The 21,018-nt window shown below is 42.8% G+C and overlaps 1 protein-coding gene across 1 annotated transcript in view; it reads right to left on the minus strand.

Annotated features, from left to right (window-relative positions):
• grin3bb (glutamate receptor, ionotropic, N-methyl-D-aspartate 3Bb) overlaps positions 1-21,018 on the minus strand; it is a 66,788-nt gene that overhangs the window by 8,335 nt on the left and 37,435 nt on the right. Inside the window, exons 2-5 of the mRNA XM_076726898.1 lie at positions 11,814-12,451; positions 8,069-9,161; positions 5,405-5,550; positions 3,058-3,173 (exon numbers count right to left, since the gene is read on the minus strand). Coding sequence (XP_076583013.1) covers positions 3,058-3,173; positions 5,405-5,550; positions 8,069-9,161; positions 11,814-12,451 — 1,993 coding nt within the window. The remainder of the gene's footprint in view (positions 1-3,057; positions 3,174-5,404; positions 5,551-8,068; positions 9,162-11,813; positions 12,452-21,018) is intronic.

Below are 21,018 nucleotides of genomic sequence, written 5' to 3' on the forward strand. Positions count from 1 at the left end.
CTTCACACACATGTTCAACCGACAGCACAGAAGATCTGAACTATCGGCACAGTTTGAAGATCAGAGTCACTGATTCAGGATCTGAACAAATGTGAAATATACTCACAGTCTGTCCTTCAGGTCCTTCACCTTTGACCTTTTGGAAACAAAATGTCATCACTTCATCATTTTATCCTCTGAGACATTTGAGTGAAATCTTTTGTCAGAATTAGTGTCTGAATTGTTGAGTTATGGTCCAAATGTGTTGAGAGGTTGCTAACAAACTTAAACTAATGAACACAACACCTGTCAGCGTGTGAACAGGTGAGTGTGCAGGTAGGCCTGTGATCTCAAACATTCTGTGGATTTCTATTAAAGTATGGCTCACAGTTTATTGAAGAGACATTCATGGCATCAAACAGTCCTCAGAATGACACCATGTCTGAACAGAGACTGAACTCTATGATCAGGCTGATTGATTTCACCGTCCATCATCACTAAGAATGTCTTTTATGGACTAATCACACTTTTTAAAAGGATGAGTGACACCTAGTGATGGGGTCGACCACACCCCCTCACTGAGGTCAAAGTTTCAGTTTCCCCTTTGCTCAGAGTTGCTCTGAGAATTTTCCTAAATCACTCCTCAGCTACGACTGTTTGCTAGAGGTTTTTAGGCTAAGTTAGGAGCTTTCTGAGAGGAATATTCAGAATATTTGTGAATACTGTCCCTGGTGTTTGGGCCACTCTTTTCAGGCTCCTTGTTTAGTGAGCCTTAAGGTGGACAGGTGGGAAAGGACTGCAAAGAGTCCACCCAGGAAAGGCTACAGTCCTTGATAGTGATGGTGCTCAAGGCATGTGTAGTCCTGCAGCACATCTTGAACCTGAGCCTATGACACAAAAAAGTCCCACCATTGTGGAAGACATCATGACTGAATGCAGTAACCAAGAAGGGGCACCCCAAAGTCAATGACTACAAACTTGTGGTGCTAACATCCCAAATGATGAAGAATGTTGATAGACTGATACTCTGCCACCTCAGGTCCATGGCCAAACCACCACAGGACCCCCTGCAGTTTGCCTACCAGGAGAACGCTGGAGTGGACAACAGCATCATCTATGTGCCATACTGGGCTTATTTCCACCTGGACAAGGCTGGCAGCACAGTAAGGACCATGTTCTCTGGCACTTTTAACAACATACAGCCTCTGTTCCTGGGGTAGAGACTTCAGCCCCTGCAGATGAACACTCCACTTATTTCCTGGATAAGGGATGACCTGGCCAGTGGGCTACAGTTTGTAAGACTGAGAAACTGCTGTTAGAACTGAATTGAGCAACACTGCCCCCTCCTTCCGGGTTACCTATTGCACCTCTGACTTCAGCTACTACTCAGAGTCATGCCACCTGCAGAAGTTTTCTGATGACTCTGCCATTGTGGGGCGTATCAGGAGGAATACAAAGGCTTGGTGGGGGACTTTGTTGGGTAGTGCTGATTGAAAAAACCTGCAGCTCAACATTAATAAGACAGAGCTGAATGTAGACTTCCACAGAACTAAGCCCCCTCTGACCTCTGCATACATCTAGGGGAGGAGGTGGAGCTGGTTCACTCCTATAAATACCTGGGAGTGCACCTGGGCGACAGGCTACAGTGGGCTGGAAACACAGGGGGCCTCTACAACAAGGTGGTTAGAAGGAGCAGCTCAGTGACTGGAGGAGGAGTTGAGCTGGACACTCCACCCCATCCTCAACATGCTGGTTTAGAAGAGGAGCACATTCATACTCTGAAGATGTTCGACCAAGTGGCAGGACACCAGTCCTGCCGGCAGCCATCAAACTTTCTACCTCATCCCCAATCTGTTGCAGTTTGGACATCAGTTGGCTGGGAGGCTGCTGAAGTGCTACTGGATTCAAGCTGAATTTACAGTTACAAAACACTAAAACATTTTGGCAAAGTGCGATATAGCTTTTTCATTTCTAACTTACATTCATCACATTCATTTTGCACACCTCACAGCAATTTGTTGAAATCAGTGTTTTATGATTATGATATCGTCAGACTAAGTCAACATAAATACAAGTTAATGACGATAGTTGCACTGTGAGATTGGCCATGCTACAGATTGTATAAAAGTGAGATCACAAGCAATGTTAGAAGCAATAAAAGCGGGTCATTCAAGTACAAACAAAAAGCATTTGTTAGCATTTAAATGAGCTGCAAACATTTAATTTATGAGGTAAAACATGAAAACATTATGTTGGCAAAATAACTCTGTGGACACTTGTGCTGAGAGTGAGCAGTGACTGAGCCAGAGCACAGCCAGATCCTTCCTCTCTTGTAGTTATTTAATTTTCCATTCATACTCGATATTTCTATTCTTTCATTGTCATTTTTAACAAAGTAAAACTGATAGTCTTTTTAAATGTGCCTATAGTTCAGAACACAGTAACTGTAACCTACTCTGCATGTATAGATTAGTGTATACAACATTGGATATAGTAGAGTATGTGTTAACATTTATACAACTATGGGGTCTAAGGATAGAAGGTTGTATACTGTACACATTATGAAGCCTGTTGCGACAAATTTGTGATATTGGGCCATATGAATAACGTTGACTTGACAGTATTTTCTCAGCAGAGACTCTGCAGGAGGAAACAGATTTGAGTGAATCTTTAAGCTGTTAAACTGTCAGAGAGTCTTCAGGGAGACAGTTTCTCTCATCTGATTGGTTGAGATGATGAAACTTCATGAAACACGTTTCAATAAAAACATTGCTCCGAACTCAGTGCAAGTGAACTGAAGATAAACCCAGAAACACACACACAGACATGCTGGTACGTCTACACTTGTGAGGACCTGCATTGACATAATGCATCAACAACATTAACCATTGTAACTAAACATCTAAATATCAACCTCTAAACTCAGCATCCTCAATAACACGTTTGATGGTTTGACCCAAAGGAAGGAACCATAAAAAATTTCCTCACTGTCCAAAACTGTCCTCAGTCCCAATTTCTAAACCTGAAGCTGTCCTGAAAAAGACAGAAGTACAACAGCACATACAGACTCTGTCTCACCTTCGATGGCGAATGGTTTCCCAACAGTTGCCAGTTTACAGTCGGCGTCGATGGAAACTTCGTAGTCGAGCAGAGCTTTGTCCATGATGAAGGCGTCAAGCTGAGGAGGATCTGTCCTTCAACACAGAGAAACACGGTTACTATAGCAACAACAGCAAATACTGAGAACAACTACAAGATACTACAGCAACTACAGACTGCAACAACATGGTACTACAGCAACAACAGCAACTACAGAGATCAACCACAACGGTGGTCCCCAACCTTTTTTGCGCCACGGAAATGCAGCATTCTTTTTCTTGGAAGTTGTAAATAAAACCTCTTTCAGACTCTGATGATCAATAAAATATTTTTTGCTCAGTCTCTCGTGCGGCCCGGTACCAAATGGCCCTGTGGTTGGGTACCGCTGAACTACAAGGTACTACAGCAGTTACAATAACCGGTAACGGACAGTAAGAAACAGCAACTTTAGCAAATAAAGACAGCAACCTCAAGGTCCTATAGCACCGACCGGGATTACTATATACAGACAGCAAGAAACAGATACTACAGCAACTACAGACTGCAATGACAAGGTACTACAGCAACAACAGCAACAACAGAGATCAACTACAAGGTACTACAGCAGTTACAGTAACTGGTAACAGACAATAACAAACAGCAACTACAGCAAATAAAGACAGCAACTACAAGGTGCTACAGCAACCGGAAAACTACAGTAAGGAACAGCAACTACAGTAAATACAGAAAGCAACAACAGACCACAATGACATGGTCTACAGCAACTACAGTAACTGGTAACATACAGTAAGGAACAGCAACTGCAGCAAATAAAGACAGCAACTACAGACCACAACAACAAGGTACTACAGCAACTACAGCAACTGGCAACTTTCAGTAAAGAACAGCAACTACAGCAAATACAGACAGTAATTAACTTGTACTGTACTGTCAACTGAGAAGCTCTTCCATCTTTATTACAGTCTGTTAGCTGGTCCTGTGTTAGCGAACACCTGCTCAGGTATGTGCCCTTTAAGCGGCCAATCAGCTTGCTGCCCCTGTTGGGCCCTGATGTTTCATTGTGGTTTCAGTCATAAACTGCTCTGAGATCTCCAGTTCCACAGACAGAGCTTGTCACCATGGAAACCAAACATAAAGGACCCTGAACTTCTGCTCCTGATTGGCTGCGCTCACGCAGACAATGTTGTGATTGGATAAACCTGAGCAGAAAGTTCAGGTCTCAGGTCAGTTGTTAATGTCAGAACAAAGAGAGAAGTGAAGCTGCAGAGGATATGAAGACCTGTGTGTGTGTGTGTGTGTGTGTGTGTGTGTGTGTGTGTGTGTGTGTGTGTGGGTGCGTCTGTTAGCAGAGATTATTTATGGGTGATGAGGTGGACGGATTAAAGTTCACAGTCTGATGGAATTCAGCCTGAAAACACTGAGTTCATCGGTGTGTTCAAACAGATGAGTAACAAACATTATCTGTTCTCAGAGTCTGAACTGTGGAACTAACTTTTGTCCTGAGGGGGGCGCTCAACACCTCAGCAGAAATCATGGACATCAAACCGGAAGGAGGATATTTTCTCTCATGATGAACAATCACTTTGTACCAGAGATAATGAAACTGATGTTTCTCTTCTCAAGTGTCTGTAAATCTGGCTTCATTCAGCAAAATTTGTTTTTCATTGTGACTTCATCTGCTGAGGCAGGTGATGTCAAATAAACTGAACAATTATTTGTAAATGACGTAAATGGATTAGGGTCAAAGGATTCTACAGATCACTGTTTGCATCCAGCTCAGAATTTACATCCAACTCACAGTTTGCATCAGCTCAATCTGTATCGAGGTCATTTTATAACCTGCTCACAGCTTACATCCAGCTAACAGTCTTCTTCCACCTCACAGTTTTCATGCAGCTCACAGTTTAAATCCAGATCATTATACATCCAGCGGCAACAGTGATGCCGTGGGGTTCTTTAATTTCGGACACCCAGTCAACTTTCAAACGTCTGTGCCCTCAGTTTGCAGGAAGACTCTAAATGAAAACAAAAGACTATTGTGACCTTCATTAAAACTGTCACTTTTTGAACACTCACTGTTTATTTGTCATCACTGCAGAACAATCAGAGACATACAGAATCAGATTATGGTACTTATGTTCAACACAAACACTGAACTTATCTGTTGTCCTCTGCTTTTGTCTGTACTGGTCTTCGTCTTGTCTTTTCTGTTCTTGTTTGTTTTTGTCTGTCCTGTCTGTCTCATCAGATGTTGTCTGCTTTTGTTTGTCTCATCTCTTCTGGCCTGTCCTGGTTTGTTCTCATCTGTCCTTGTGGGTTCTCTTACTTGAGAGTGGCGACTCCGTCAGGTGTGGTCGGCTCGTTGAAGCGTCTCATGTACTCGTGCATCTCTGGAAAACTCTTCTTCATGTAATCCTCTGCGCTGCTCTCCCTCACCGTCCCAAAACGAAAACCCCATGATGGATGATGCAGCTGACAAACCAATGAAGAAGATGGAGGAAGACAAAGAAGAAGAAGAAGAAGTAGGAGAAGAAGAGGGAAGAAGGAGACAGAGAAGAATTAAAACAGGAGTTAAACAAAGAGATGTTTTACATACTTGATAGTCGACTACACAAACATGAGAAACTGTTCAGATGTGTGATGTGTCTTTGGTCAAATGTGGTCAGATGGGAAAAATGCATAAATAAAACCGAAATCATGAAAACCAAGTTAAGTCAATTTGAATCATGTTTGGAGTTCAGGGCCCGTATTCACAAAGCATCCTAAGGCTAAAAGTAGCTCTTAGTGACGTCACTCTTAGAAAAATCTTAGAATTCCTCGAATTCTAAGATTTTCTAAGATAAAAGTTATTCACAAAGTGTCTTAGGCCTTAAGAGAGCTCCTAAGGTGAAAAACTGTTAGGAGGAGGGAGGAGGACTGTTAAGAAGCCTCATAGTGTCTTAGACAAGATGGCGGACAGACCAAGAGGAAGGAGAGCTATTCTCTGTTAAATGACAGTGATTTAATAAGACGCTGCCGGCTCGATCGTGCAGGGATAATGTTTGTGCTTGACCTCATCAGGGATGAGCTTACTTTTCCCACCCAGCGCAGTAACGCTCTCGCTTGGGATTGCAGCACATAGCAGCGCTTCTCACACTCGTCTGTCGCTCGTTATAAAAGGAGAGCGAACGACGCGTTGATCTGCGGCAGTGCGCTCCCAAGGCTGCCTCTTCCTGTGGGCTGTGATCCCGGGACCCACTTTCCCTTTAATACTGTTTTATTTCCATCCACGAGCTGTGCCGACAGCAGGCTGCTCTCGTGTCCGGTTTGGCTTCTTCTTCTCTTTTTATCCATTTCGTTGGTTGTTTTGGTCTTTCTGCCAAACCAAACCGCTTTTTATAAGGACGCCAGCAATCACAGGAAGTGCTGACAGCTGAGTCTGCGTCCACCATTAATATCAAATACATGAAGCAGTAAAATTACCAGCATGGACAGAAAACAGAACAGTAAGCCAATCAATATAATCGGCATGTGAACGAGGTCTGTTCAAACATTTTGAATTAATGTCATAATTCATTTCATTTTGCTGAGTTTCATCATCATGACATTAAATTAATGTCACGATTACCAGGAGCGCGTAGCGCTTTTTTTCTTTTTGTCTTTTTCCTTTTTGTAACAACCAATCACAGCTTTTAGAAGACTACATCATACCTAGCAATGGGGTCAAGCACACCTCCTCACTAGGATAAAAGTTTCTGCTCCCTCCTTGCTCAGAGTTGCTCTCAGACACTTCCTGAATCACTCTTAAGCTAAGATTCCTTGCTAGGAATTTTAAGGCTAAGTCAGGGGCTCTCTGAGAGGACTCTATGAAGCTTTGTGAATACAGGTCCTGATTTACACTCTGAAGAGTAATGTTCTCTCTATAAGACTGCTGGACTGCTGGCTTAGTTGTTGGTTGTAAATAGATGGTCTCATGGCATTGTCATTTCCACGTCCTATAATGATTCACCAGAACTGGAATTCACATCTGTGGAGTTCTCTGTGAAAAACATCTCACAGAGATCCAGGTCAGACCAGGACATCAGTTGGACCATTTAATTACAAACAGAGTATGAAGCTGTTCACATAGATGTTTAAAGCTACAGAATGCACATAAAGCAAAGATCTTGATGATGGTAACGACATCGTCAGAAATAGTAGGTTCATCTTTTATTTTGGAACTATTTTTGAAACATAATTGGGATTCTTGTAGGAAGACATTGTTGAAACGATGTCACAGTGTTTGCTGGGAAGCTGCAGCAGATCAGAGCTGCACCCTGAGCTTCTCTACATTAAAAATAAAAAGCTAATCACACACAGATGGACAACGTCCAATTAACCCCCCCCCCCAAATCCAGCTCCCAGCAGCCCCGGCTGTTTTAACACTCGAAGCCGGATTTCATGCTTCAGTCAGCTGCTGAATTAAAAGTGTAATTAGGAAGAGGCAGGTATCTGTAATTATTTCATGACAGGAAGCAGAAAGCGAAAGAATAAAGACTCTGAGCTGAAGTCAACACACAGATCGGATCTTAGATTTTTTAGATTTTAGATAGCTTGATGATCACCGAAAGGACATCTGGAGCGTCTGCGTCACGTCAGTGTCAGCAGATCTGAAAGAACTACAGCTGAAGCTGAATCCAGCAGGGTTCAACAGCTAAAACACTGATGTGTCCCATAATATTTCATAATTATTTTTAGTTTACCAAATCTGTGTATCCAGTGAATTATAGAATCATTCCAACAGTATTAGCATTCCTAGAATTAGCATTAAAACTTTTTTAAACATTCACTGTTAATTAGCTCCATGCTAATTAGCTCCTTGCTGTTTGATGATGTCACTCTCTGTAGAGTACAACAGATGGTGATGGCTTCTCATGCATTTTCCAAACAGCTATGGGTCTCTGGGGAACAGACATGTGGAGTCAAAAGAATAAAGACTTTACAAGTCGTTTAAAGCACTTTGTTATCTCACCTTAGCATCATGGATCCCTGACACTTCCTCGAAGGTCTTCTCCCCCACCATGACAGCAGCGAGGTTGGCAGTGTAGCTGGACAGCACCAGCAGGCAGAAGATAGCCCACAGGTTCATCAGGAATCGACCTGTCCAGCACTTTGGTGTCTTGGAGGAGACGGTCCGTCCGAACAGGATGGCATAGCAAAGGTTCAGAGCTGAAGAGTACGAGAACACCCTGACCCTGTTGCGTCCATGAGGTGTCATGCCATACGGACTCTTCCATTCGTACAGTGTGAGGAAGAGTGCCGTGATGTGCAGCGCCAGGAAGATTCCCACCCACATGGACCAATGCAGGGGCCACATGAAGGCGCCAATGGGGGCCGCTGTGTCCTTACTGCGTACTAGGATGCCCAGGCTGGTGGAGAAAAAAGGCGAGGTGAAGTCGATCACCCGGCTCCGAGCTGAATTGATACTGAAGGAAGTGACGGCCATGTCTGCCAGTCCATTCAGAAGGTCACCCACTAGCCCAGTCCAGCGTCCCCCTTTCCATGCGCCATACTTTCCGTCTCCAACGATATAAAGGTCAAACTCGAAGCCTAGGTCCTCTGCCAGCTTCTCCAGTAGGTCAATACAGTATCCGTAGCAACACTTGCTGTAGTCTGCAGGCAGGAAGCTGCTGTTCCCACCTGCCACCTCCCTGAAGAACCTCTCCAGGGTCTCTGAGCTGTTGGTGCTAGCGTCCAGGCAGTACTGACCAGCAGGACAGCTGCCTTCATCGTCCACGTCCCGCGTGAACACAAAGGGATGTTCCACTAGAGTCACCACCCGGACCCGACTCCCCACCACTGGCATTCCCGCTCTCCAGCGCCCCCTGGTCTTCCCACCTGTCCCTTCTGCCCTGAGCCGAGCTTTGGGTCCCTGCCAGACTCCCTGGTCCTCCACCTGCAGCTGACCTCCCTCCCAGCTGCCCACTGTCACCCAGGTGGGCTGACCCAGTGCATCCCGCCGCAGGCTCCAGATGTGGAAACGCTGTGAGGTGAGGACCTGAGATTGGTTCTGGTGGACACGGACAGGACCCGTCAGACCGGAGAAAGATGTGTTGGACAGGAACCTAAAGGATAGAAGAAAACAATAGATATCACAGAGACCGACGGGGCCTATAAGGTGTCAGTTCAGTCATTCTATGCAGCAAGTTGTCACCTTTGTATTTTCAAGTTGAATTCTCATGTGGCTGGTTTTGATTCTGCAGGTTCTAAGATTTCACAACAAAGTGTCTTTAGTTGATGACGGTCAAGAGTCACAAGCTCTAAATAAACCAAAACAAAGTCCTGTCTGTCAAAAGTCCAAAGTTTAGTCTGTCAGTTCACATACTATTTATGTTAATTACTGAAGGCAGTTGCTCAGTGATAACATGTGACTTAAACGTCACTCGTCTCTTCAGCGAAGAGCAGAAAGCAGTGATGAGAAGGCTGTAACCTTCCTTGCATGAACAGAAATGACTGATCTCCATGATGTTTTCATTGTTTGACCTTTGACTGGAGCTCCCTGAATGTCGTCTGGTTGTGTCTTTTGGTCTGTGGTGGTTTGATGGCAGCAACTGGAGAATCAGCGCCACCTGCTGTTTGTCTCCATTAGTAAATCAGATTCAAACAGCAGGATGGATACATTCAGTCAAGTTTCTGTTAATTTTCTGGAAATTTGAAAAACCAGAAATATTTACACACAGATACATTAAAACCCATAAACAGAGGAAACAGTTTTTAACAGCGCTGTAATTCTAAATTCACAAAGAGAGTTTAGAAATCTGATATTTAATATTTGACATCCTCAGAAGATGTTTCCTGGTGATTATGGTGACCCTATTTAAACAAACATCAGAACATGATGGACAGCTTGGCACTCAGTGATTTAGTGTTTTCAGAGTTTGAGGATGTTCTTATGTTCAGATGTCAGTTTAAAGAGTTTGTGATCTCAACACTCTGATGTTTCTGGTTCTCTTCACTCTCTCTCCCTTTCTTTTCTTTTGTTCTTTTCTTCTTCTGCAGCAGATAATCCGTCCTCTGAGGTTTTTATCTCAGTCTGACTGTAATTTCATTTACTGTGAATGTGTTTGATCTTTTTGTGTCAGTGAGCTGAGTGCAGCAGTTAAACCTTTTATCCTCCTCAGACCTGGGCCTCGTGCATAGACTGTACAAAACATGGATGTCGTCTCTGAGACATCTCTCACAGGTTTCAGGAACAGGAAGTGCCTTTGTGAAGCTTGGTCACATGACTCCAGGTGCCATCTTGGCAGTGTCTGACTCTACCAACCTTCCGGCTAATCCAAAAATGGGCAAAGAAGTGGAGTGAGGGTGGAACTGAGGCTAGCTGTCACTCAAAGCCCCATACCCATAATTATGCATAACTTGAAGCCTTAACATAATTTAAAATATCTCAAGTACATAAAAATTCGCTCCTGTACAGTTGCCTTGAACGGGGAAGTACAGAGACCAAAACCATGTTTTGTACCAGGTTGTAAACATGTTTATCATAAAGTTGTGCATCGTAATATGGGGGTCACCTCCCCTTTGGGGCCAGCGAGCCTGTGTTTATTTTGGGTTGGACTCCGAGACAGTAGGACGCTTGTGTAGTTTGTCCTGATGCACTTTGTTTTGTGTGAGTTCAGATAATCTCAACAGCAGAAGTAGAGACACTACCATGACCCACAGAGTAACAGACACATTTAGAGGAAATACACAGTACGCAAATAAACTTTAATTTCTCCTTGAATGGATACAGGTCATGTCTAAAAGTGGAGGGAAGTGTAATACCTGTCCTCTCACAGAGGACAACCCCGTCCTTTTTAGATTTATATGCTAAATGGTTTCGCCAAATAGATTTTGGAGGAAACATTAACACACATTGGACTGAAACACTGATGCATCCCATACATTTGATTTTTGTCATAGCATTAGTACAGAGACGGAGAGAGAGACAGAGGCAGAGAGAAAGAGAGAGAGAGAGAGAGAGAGAGAGAGCTTTAGGCGCTGTAATAAATCTCTTCATGAATAAAAGTTAAACCTCCAACATGTTTATATTCTCACAGACTGTATTTATGAATATATATGAACACTGATATGTGTGTATGTAGTTTCCTCTCTTCCTTCAGTCTTAACTCCTCCTGCCTGAGAGGTGAGGATGGTGGAATCAAAGTCCCCCTCAGGGATTTTGCTCCACTTGGCTGATAACACACAGCTCTGCCTCCTTGAACGTGGTAAAAAAATAATTTACAACCAAACAGTTGCTGGCTGCAGAAACACTGGAAGTCATTTGGGCAAAAAATGAAGGAATACATGCAAATATTTCAGTCTGTCTGATTCAATCTGCTAATGAACACTGCTTATTAATCTGCTGTTGGTGTTATTTCCATTCACTGATGAAAAAATGAAAATCTTTTTATATCAGCAGCAGAAGTGGAGACTGTGGGGCCCGAATCATTTCCAAGATCTTCTGAGAAGATATGTAATACAATATTTAGTCTTGGTTTGATAACAGAAGTAACTGTAAGTGGAAGTATAATAAGTAATTATGATTATACTAAGCAGCATCTCCATCAAACCCTATAACAAAAATGCTTTCAAACAAACCTTTCAAATACAGTTCTATCATTAAAAAAATAAAATGTTAGAAATGGTTTTTCAGTTCTTTTGAACATTAAAATAATTAAGAATAGTCATTAGATTAATATGTCATAAAAAAATAATGGTTTGATATTGGCTGTTACCTGGACAGGTACTGCCCTGACGACGGCACCTCATGTTTGTTGGGTTTGTCATAGCAGTTCACCATGTTCTGGATCAGAGCCAGGTCCGGTCTCACCATTGTTGCCGCGGCTACAGCCCTGGTGACAAGCTGCAAGGCGTCTCTGATGTAGAAGTCGAGCGGTTTCCTCTCCACCTCTCCGTAGGCTAGCAGGCCGAGTGGCAGCCCAATGGCATGCAGTGCATCAGGTCTGAGGGGCTGGCCCAGCACCCAGTGCACTGTGGGTAATGTGAGGCCCAGGTCCTGCGCGCTGCGCAGCACCGCCGCCGCACACAGCGGGTCGGCTCCGAACAGCAGCACCGATGCTGGCGAGTGCTGGTTCTGTCTGAAGTGTCGAGACAGGAAATCATGGATCTGAGTGTCATCATGTGCCAACTGCGTCAGGTTCAGGATGGCGCGCAGGTTCCAGGTGGTCCCATCCCCACTGTCCCATGATGCACTCTGACCATCCAGGAGCCGCAAGAGACCCCGAGACTCTTCCCAACCCCGACACAGAACCACAGTACCCTCCCTCCAACCGGACCGCTTCAGAACCGTCAGGAGCAGGTTGGACAGACCAGACTCTGGAACCCCCGTCACCATCTGCAGGTGGAACCGGTTCTACACAGAATTAGGGATTAGATCCAGAAGAACAAAGAGGAGAACAGAGTGGGCATGTCACAGTGGATCAAAGGTCAAACAGCAGAGATTAATCATCAATCAAATGTCAGGTAATCCATCAGAAATCACAGAAAATTAGATCCTATTTGGTGTCTGGAGAGCAAATCTGTTTCTGGAGAGTGCAATCTGCAGAACAGAGAACCAACAGGGAACCATCAAAATTGGTATTCCAGAATCAGAGAAAACTGAATTAATGCAGCTCGCGACTGGATATTAACACAGCAACGCTTAGTACCTGGTCACATGGTGGCACTATTGGGACCATGACAGTCTGATGTAACAGTTTTAAGAGTTTTAGACAAGAAAGTCAAAGGTGTCCACATTTTCTATTGTTGGGAAAAATATTTTCATGTTTTTTGTGAAACTCATTTGTTGGGTCATTAAAAAAGCATCTGCACACTTTTTAAGTATCAGTCTCCGACCATGTGACCACAAATTTGATGGCTGTTTTCTGAAGATTGTGATGGGTCACACACCGAGCACTTCATTTTCCATGTGCTATTATTAAGAAATTGCTGGGGTCCTGGACAAATGTAGTCTTACAGTCTTACAGTGACTGAAGTCCTCTGGTACAAATATCGGTGCAACAGGCTTGCTGTGTAATTGCTGGTGAATGCAGTTGTCTACAGGTGAAAATGTTGCCATGGTGTCTGGGTAGGTAAAAGGTCATAAACATATGACTTCAAGGTTAGGAGTACATACCATGATTTTTAATTGTCATTCCTGCACCAAGAGTCCTTAAAAAACACAAATGCCACCTCCCTTTGTTTTCCCTGTTTTATCATTCCTATCCATGCGAACATGTGAGAAGCCTTGTACCTGAACCAATGGCTCCGGGAAGTCTCCTTGAAGCCAGGTCTCTAGATCATGAGGCATGACTCATCGCTGTGTTCAAGCAAATTCCTCCATCTTGTTCCTCAGGGAGCGAGAGTTGCTGCAGAGTATTGGTGGTTGCACCTTTGGTGGAGTTGATGTTGTATGAGAGGCCGATTAGGGTGAAAACATTGAAACATGTTTATTATTGTAATTATTATTGTTGTTGTTGTTATTAAGCCTTTATTTAAACTGGTAAGTCCCATTGGGATGGCAAACTGTCTTTTTCAAGGAAGCCCAGGCAAAGATAGCAGCATTACAGTGTTTCAAGCAGTATAAATGCAACCATCAAAGAGACACAAAACAAAACATACAGCATTAGTTCACAGTGTCATATGCCAAAGAAGACAGACAGCAGGAAGAGGATCCAGCAAACTCTTCTCTACATCTCTAAATGCCCTCATTGGGATCATCGAGCTGCAGATCTGTCTGCAAGTGGGTTCAGGCTACAGGCGGAGAACATAAAGGCCCGTTTGCCTGTTTCAGGGTGAACCTGAAGGACGACAGCGAGGGGCTTTCATATGAGCGCAAACAACAGTTACTACTTTCAAATTTTAAATTTAGTGAACCAGTGAGTGAGTCTTCAAAAGGCCAGTGAAGGTCACTGAACTCTGGCATATCAGGTGCGACAGTGGGTCATAGCACTGTGGTATGCAGCTGTGGCATTCAGCTGATGCAAACAGAGGTGAGTATGTACAGCAGATCGCCATAGTCAGAAATACATGTACATACATACTGAAAGTTCTCACATGCCACTTCCTTCACACACAGCGGGATATAGACTACTTGTGTGTGAGTGTGTAAAGTATTTTCAGTGTTCCAGGAGGGTGTAGGGTGTTGCTGCCATAGATGTGAGTCATTCTTGCAGGTTCACAGTGTGTAAGGTCCCCCCTTTTTTACAGCTACACACAAGTATTCAGGTATGAGTCTGGAAAGTCACCAGGAAGTTGATCGTGTTTCGTCCTCGAAGTATTGCTTATTGTAGTATAGTACAACCTGATTCCAAGAAAGTCTGGTGTAGGGGAATTACCTCTAAATTAATGTTACATTCGTTAATATTACCAGGGGCACCAACCTTCGTCAGCTACGAAGGATTTTGTATATTATATCTGTTAAAGCTGATGTAGTGAACGAATGAATCAACAGTAGATCAGTCTGATAATCTAAGGCGTGAACTCTCAGTACAGGGATTGCTTATATCCAGCTCAAAAGGACACCGTCGGACAATGACTTGTATGCAAAAGATTATTTATTAAACACAATAATGAGATGAATATGAATCATGAATAATACGATAGATTATATGGATGATATAGATTAACACAAACACTGCACAGAGGAACTTATGGCAAGAGAATGGTAAAATGAGTTTGGCGATAGTGAGAAGTAGGTTTTAAAGGGAAATGGGGACGCGAATATGAAGTTAATTTGTTGAATGAACGATCTAGAGAATTTAGACAAATTAACAATATCTCAACCTCACGGACCAACTCTTATTCAAAACCGCTTAGATATGCCTACTTTGTCAGCGATGTTCCTGTAGAGGTCTGCTCCGAACTGACACGAAGAGGCTCCGCGCCGTTGTCTGTCACTCTGACCCGTACAGCAGTCTGCAGGACGAATCAAGCGAACCGCTGATGAGAGCTGGTGCTGGACAGGGATGTCTCGGGAGCTGAGGGTCTTCGGTGTCGGTTACAGACGAGGAACGGCTTCTGATGGTTCTTTAACCCGGACCAGCGGGTCAGCAGCAGGCTACAGGTCTTCGGTGCAGTCAGTTAGTTGTTGGCCGTTTGGCAAGGCTTTTGATTACTAATAATAAGATTGAGAAACTCTTCGATGGCCGGTCGAAATTGTCTTCAAAGTTATTATTACGTGACTAGACTTTAACAACAAAAATAGGAATTCTGCGGCTTGGCGTGGCGAGCAAAAATGAAAGTTTCACGAAGATTAGAAAAGTGCGTTTTCTGCAGAATTAAATCAAGCCACTCTGCGTAGTTGTGAGCAGCAGCAAAAAGACTGAGAAAACGACGGAGCGGAAAAATACTTGAAAACTAAAGACAAAGAACTTAACAAAAAAAAATAGATTAACTAAAAGAAAGGAAAAACAAGAACTAGAACAAGACGAAAGGGAAAACTTGAAAGAGACTGAAGTCCGCTACATGCGACTACTTTATCATCGCTCCAGGGCGTGTCTAATCAATAGGACGTCACGCATGTAGGATGGTTCGCAGACGCGCAACGTGATTTCATCCTACAGAGCGAGAATTATTTAATGGTTCATACGAGGGACTCATCTGCTTCTCACTATGGTCAATCGAATATATTTTAAATGATCAATTTTCAATGGTACTTCAACAACAACATGCGCGTTCGCTACATGCGTTAGACAATTCTTATGAATAACGACAACATTAAACAATGAACATGGTAACATTTCCTAATACTAATCCTAACAAACATGATGATTAAGGGTATACCTACTTTAACATGATGAAGGAATAAAGAAGGGCAGACTATATTTGCCGAAATGATTATCGCTATTACGGTTACTTATTAATAAATGTATCCGCTAAGCGCATTCAACCTAATTGCTATGAACCTCTAGATGGCGGTATGGTGACATGGTAGAAACTCAGAGAAAACCTTTGAAATAGTTTAATTCACAGTTTCGTCATTCTGTAAGTTAGAAAAACCAGGAAAGCATTGTTATTGTACTGATCACGAGCTTAGCAATGTAATTACATCTACAGTTAAATCAAACATTGAGATTTGGTTAATTCGGTAGGTTAAGCAAAAGACACACAGACATACAGAACAGTTTGCTTCAGGAATGTTCAATTTACAACCCATCAGCATTATCTGGTTTGAAGATTCCTTTGGGACATGGCATTCGTCCATCCAGGCAGTTTTATTGTCCTCAACTCCCATGGGCTATCAAGAAAGAGTTAGCACCTCCATGGGAACGTCTTGACCAGATGTAAATTTGAAGTAAAAGTGTTGTCAGTGACTCTTGTTGCCCTGAAAGAGTGTGATAAGAGGTCTCTCAACCAGACATCCTGTCTCTGCCTGGGTTCACACCTTTCGGTGAACCTTCCAGATGGTCAATAACTCTTAAAAGTCTGATTGTTTTATCACTGCACTTCTCCTGAGCAATGCAAAGAGGTTAGAAGAGGGTCAGCTACAGACCAGTTCTGCTACACTGGATTGTGTGAAACATCAATAAAACCAGAATCAGTAATTTCCAATCAATCTGTGTTCACTGACAGCAGTTTTCTGAAGTGTCTCTGAGTCCATGTGTTCATCTCCTTCATCCTTCATGTGTTCACAAAGTGGTGAATCTCGCTCCATCCTCTTTGAACGACTGAGTCTTTCCAGGATGCCCCTTTCATAGCCAATCATGATCCTCTCACCTGTTTCCAATGAGCCTGTTTACCTGTGGAATGTTCCAACCAGGTGTTTTTGGAGCATTCCACATCTTTCAGTCTGTGAAACGTGTTGCTGCATCAGATTCACAATCAGCAGATATTTACAGAAATCAGTGAAGCTGATGAGGAAAAACATTAAATACATTGACTTTGTGCTGTTTTCAGGTGAGTAAGTATCAGGATCAGCAGGTGATCACAATGTGTTTTATGTTTTACACCTTTTAAACTTACTGTCACAGTGCATTCTGCCTCTTACCTGCTGCCATTTCCTTGTCATCTGCTCACCTGCTCAGCCAGTGCTTTCCACTCTCGCTCCCCCCGCCAGTCACTCCTACCTGCTCGCTCACCTGATCACACACCTGAGATTTATTCCCCATCAGTCCAGTATTTAAGCCACTCCCACACTCACTCGTGGCCAGATTGTTCTTAGTATCATGCAAGACTCTCCACGCTAACCCTTAAGTAGCTCTGTTAGTAACAGGCTGCTGCATCCACTTTGTGCAAAACTAATGCCACCACAGATCCTTCATTCCAACAGCTGTCAGACTGCAAGGTAGCACTGTGTCACATCACCTAAACCTACTGTGTGCACTGCTGATAGTTGTATATATTACATACTACATATATTTTTTTTTATGGGCTTATATATTCCTTTTCTATAGTGTTACATATTTTCTACTGTGCCGTAGTAAACACTGTATTTTATTTTCCATATCCTACCATGTACAATTCAAATACTCAAGGCAATATTATTTCTTATACTCTTTTTGTATATAAAGTATATATATGATTGGTTTTGATTTTGTATCCCTATTTATTGTCTATTTCCTACTTATGTCCTTTAGCTGCAGAAAAAGAAATGGATCTGTTTCAGCCTGATTCTGTTTTGTCTGATCTGATTGGAGGAGCAGTGATGTCACCAATCACACCTGTGCAGTAGATGAGAGATGAGGAACCCTGTCTGCCCGATCACTTCAGCTGCTTTCAGACTGCGAACAGTTGTATAAACATGAGAGTGTCTGTAAGGAGATGTTGCAGCTCTCGTGATTAGATATTCTGTCACTGCTATTTGAGTTGATAATGACTGAACTTTAAACACAGTGTAGCTCATGGCAGCCACAGAAACCACACTAAGACAAATGATGGAGGAGGTGCTTTCACAAATCTGTCCCCCCAAATACAACGATTGGTCGATGTTTTTATTGATTTTAGAAAATACTTCTACATGCTAGGCAGCTTTTTTTTTTTTTTTTTTATCAGAAATAAGCTGTGTTTTCTTAGTAAACTGGAAGATCGATAAGAATATTGTTGCAGTGTAGGTGGATAACAGCAAACTAGTTGTACAGTAAAAACTGTACAATCAAATAGCTGGTATTAAAACACAGAACACTTGCGGCTTGAATTGACCTCCTAAACTGATCCCAGTTTCTTCCATTTATTATTGATTAGGTATATATTTGTCACTGTCTAAACACAATATCATTTAATTGAGGCCCCTTTTAAGCCTGGTGTTAAAATGTAATTTGCATCTGGACACGTTATCTGGATAAGGAAAAACGCCTGTTAAAGCAACGTGTAAATGCATCATGATCAGAATGTGATCGGTTCTGCCTAACCACGTCTGGATGTAGACTGGCTCGTATTGTGTTCTGATCTTAGGTCAGTGTAAACAAGCTGTACAACACGCTGGCATCCGTAGGCTACACAACATGCCGATATCAGATGTTAGTGAACACAAAATATAGGTTATTTTAAATTTAGAGAGCGAGCAAGCGAGAAGGCTGAAAGAGACACTTTTCTAATTACTGTTTATATGTTTATAATATGTATGTTTTATTATATATATATAATAATTTATCTAGTCACAAGATACTTCCTACAGACAAAACCTGTTGAGAAACTTCCTGATGGGACACTTCCCGTTGGGAAACTTCTTGCTGGCAAATTTCCAGTTGACAAGTTACGTGTTGAGATACTTACTGTTGGAAAACTTCCTGCTGAGGAACTTCCTGCTGGGACACTTCCCGTTGGGAAACTTCCTGCTGAGAAAGTCCTTGCTGAGAAAGTCCTTGCTGACAAACTTCCGGCTGGAAACCTTCCAGTAGAGGAACTACCTGTTGAGAAACTTCCTGTTGGAAAACTTCATGCTGAGAAACTTCCTGCTGAGACATTTGCAGAACAGGAATTTCCTGTTGAGAAATTTCCTGTTACGAAACACCCTGCTGAGAAAATTCTTTTTAGGATACTTCCTGCTGGAAAAGTCCTTGCTGAGAAACTCCCTGTTGGGAAACTTCCTGCTGGAAAACTTCCTGCTGGGATACTTGCAGAACAGGAACTTCTTGTTGAGAAAGTTCCTGTTGAGAAACTTCCTGCTGCGATTTTTTGCCGTAATGAGGAGTACCTGCAGGAGGAAGTGCTGAGCTGCGGCTGGTCACTGCTCATGAGCAGGGAGGACAGTAAACTGGTGTCCAAGCAGAGATTAATCAGCTATAAATTAACAATGAATTGACGAGTGTCGTGCAGTCAGGACTCGATCCTGCGATTCATCATCAGTCATCAGTTCATGTGAGTTCAGGCTCTTTTGTGTCCATGTCTCTGTTACAGCCATCATCTCTTGGGGACTCTGACAGTTTAATCTTTGACCTGACCGTTAATCTCTGTAGGTTGTGTTTGTTGGGAATTTAATACCCTACACATCAACATCCTGTTTGCCCTGATCAGATTTAATCACCTGCAGCCCCCAACAATCCTCAACAGAAGAAGAAAAGCCACCAGACAGCAGGACAGAGATCAAAGATATACTCTCTCTCTCTCTCTCTCTCTCTCTCTCTCTCTCTCTCTCTCTCTCTCTCTCTCTCTCTCTCCGTGTTACAGTGATACAGGACACATCACTCATCACCATCATGATGCTCTGACAGGCAGATATTCAAGGATTTAAATCGCTAAACCTGCAAGAAGAGAAATGTTGGTTTGAGGATAAACAAGGAGAGAGAGGACATCAAACTGAATCCTGCTGCCTGATGGGACATCTGACAGACCTCACTTCATTTTACTTCATTCTGCTCTATTGTACTGCACTTCTCTCTACTCCACTTTCTTTAGTTTCACCTATGTCACGTCACATCACTCCACTTTCCTTTATCTCGCTTTGCCTTCACTAACTTTACTGTGTGTTACATAAAATCATTGTAGGTCAGGTTGCTTCCCTTCACTTTATGTCATGTCATGCCATTTGGCTTCACTCCACTTCACTCTCTTTCACTCTACACTTCGGTTCACTTCACCTTACTTCACATCATTTCACTTCACTGTTCAGTTTGCTGATCCTCTCAAAACCTTTTCAGGATTTCTGATAACGTTACTCTGCAGCATGTTGCAGCGCATGCTGGGAATTTTTTTTTAAGTCAAGCAAGATTCAGAGCCTTGAGCTGACAGGAAGCGCCAAAAGAAAGAAAAAGAAGAAGAAGAACCAGGAGAAGGAGAATCAGGAGGAGGAGGAGGAGGAAGAGGAGGAAGAGATGAAAGCAGTTTGTCTCTTCACAGTTTTTTATGTCAACAAGAGAATTCAGTTGAATTTCCCATCTGACCTTTATGTCTCTTCATCACATCAGCTAAGGGAAGAAAAGCTGAACTCCCCTCGGACATCATAGACACATAGGAGGATAAGGAGATGAAGATGAGGAGGATGACGAGGCCCAGCCTGTGATATTTGTGTAACCAAATGGTTCTAGTCGCCACTACAACTTTTATTATGAAACAGCTTTTGTGTTTCTGCAGATTGAAGCAGGAAACATTTCCTGGGGAAAAAATAAAAACCAGCTGACTCATCATTACTGAATCAACTCTTTCTGCTCTGCTTTTACATTTTTTCAGTCAGCTGAATACAACCAGTCCACCCTCCAGGTCTGGTCTGTCCGAGGGCATCCTGGGAAATGTAGGATATCACTGAGTGAGGCACAACTGATGCTTCAAATGTTTGGTTTCCAAATGGTTGCAGTCTACTTCTACCCACCAGCAATAATCCTGTGATCCTGTGAGAGGGTCATTTCCTGTTGTTGATTGGATTTATGTTCTCAATCCTCACAAATACATTCTGAACAAAGAGCACAATAAATGTTTCCTCTTTGGAGAAAGTATTTCATAATGTGAATCCCTCACAGCTATTTCGCAAGAGGTCGTTCAACAACTTTAATATTGTTTTGGTTTCAG

This window comes from Chaetodon auriga, chromosome 3 (assembly GCF_051107435.1).
Source record: "Chaetodon auriga isolate fChaAug3 chromosome 3, fChaAug3.hap1, whole genome shotgun sequence".
NCBI lineage: Eukaryota > Metazoa > Chordata > Actinopteri > Chaetodontiformes > Chaetodontidae > Chaetodon > Chaetodon auriga.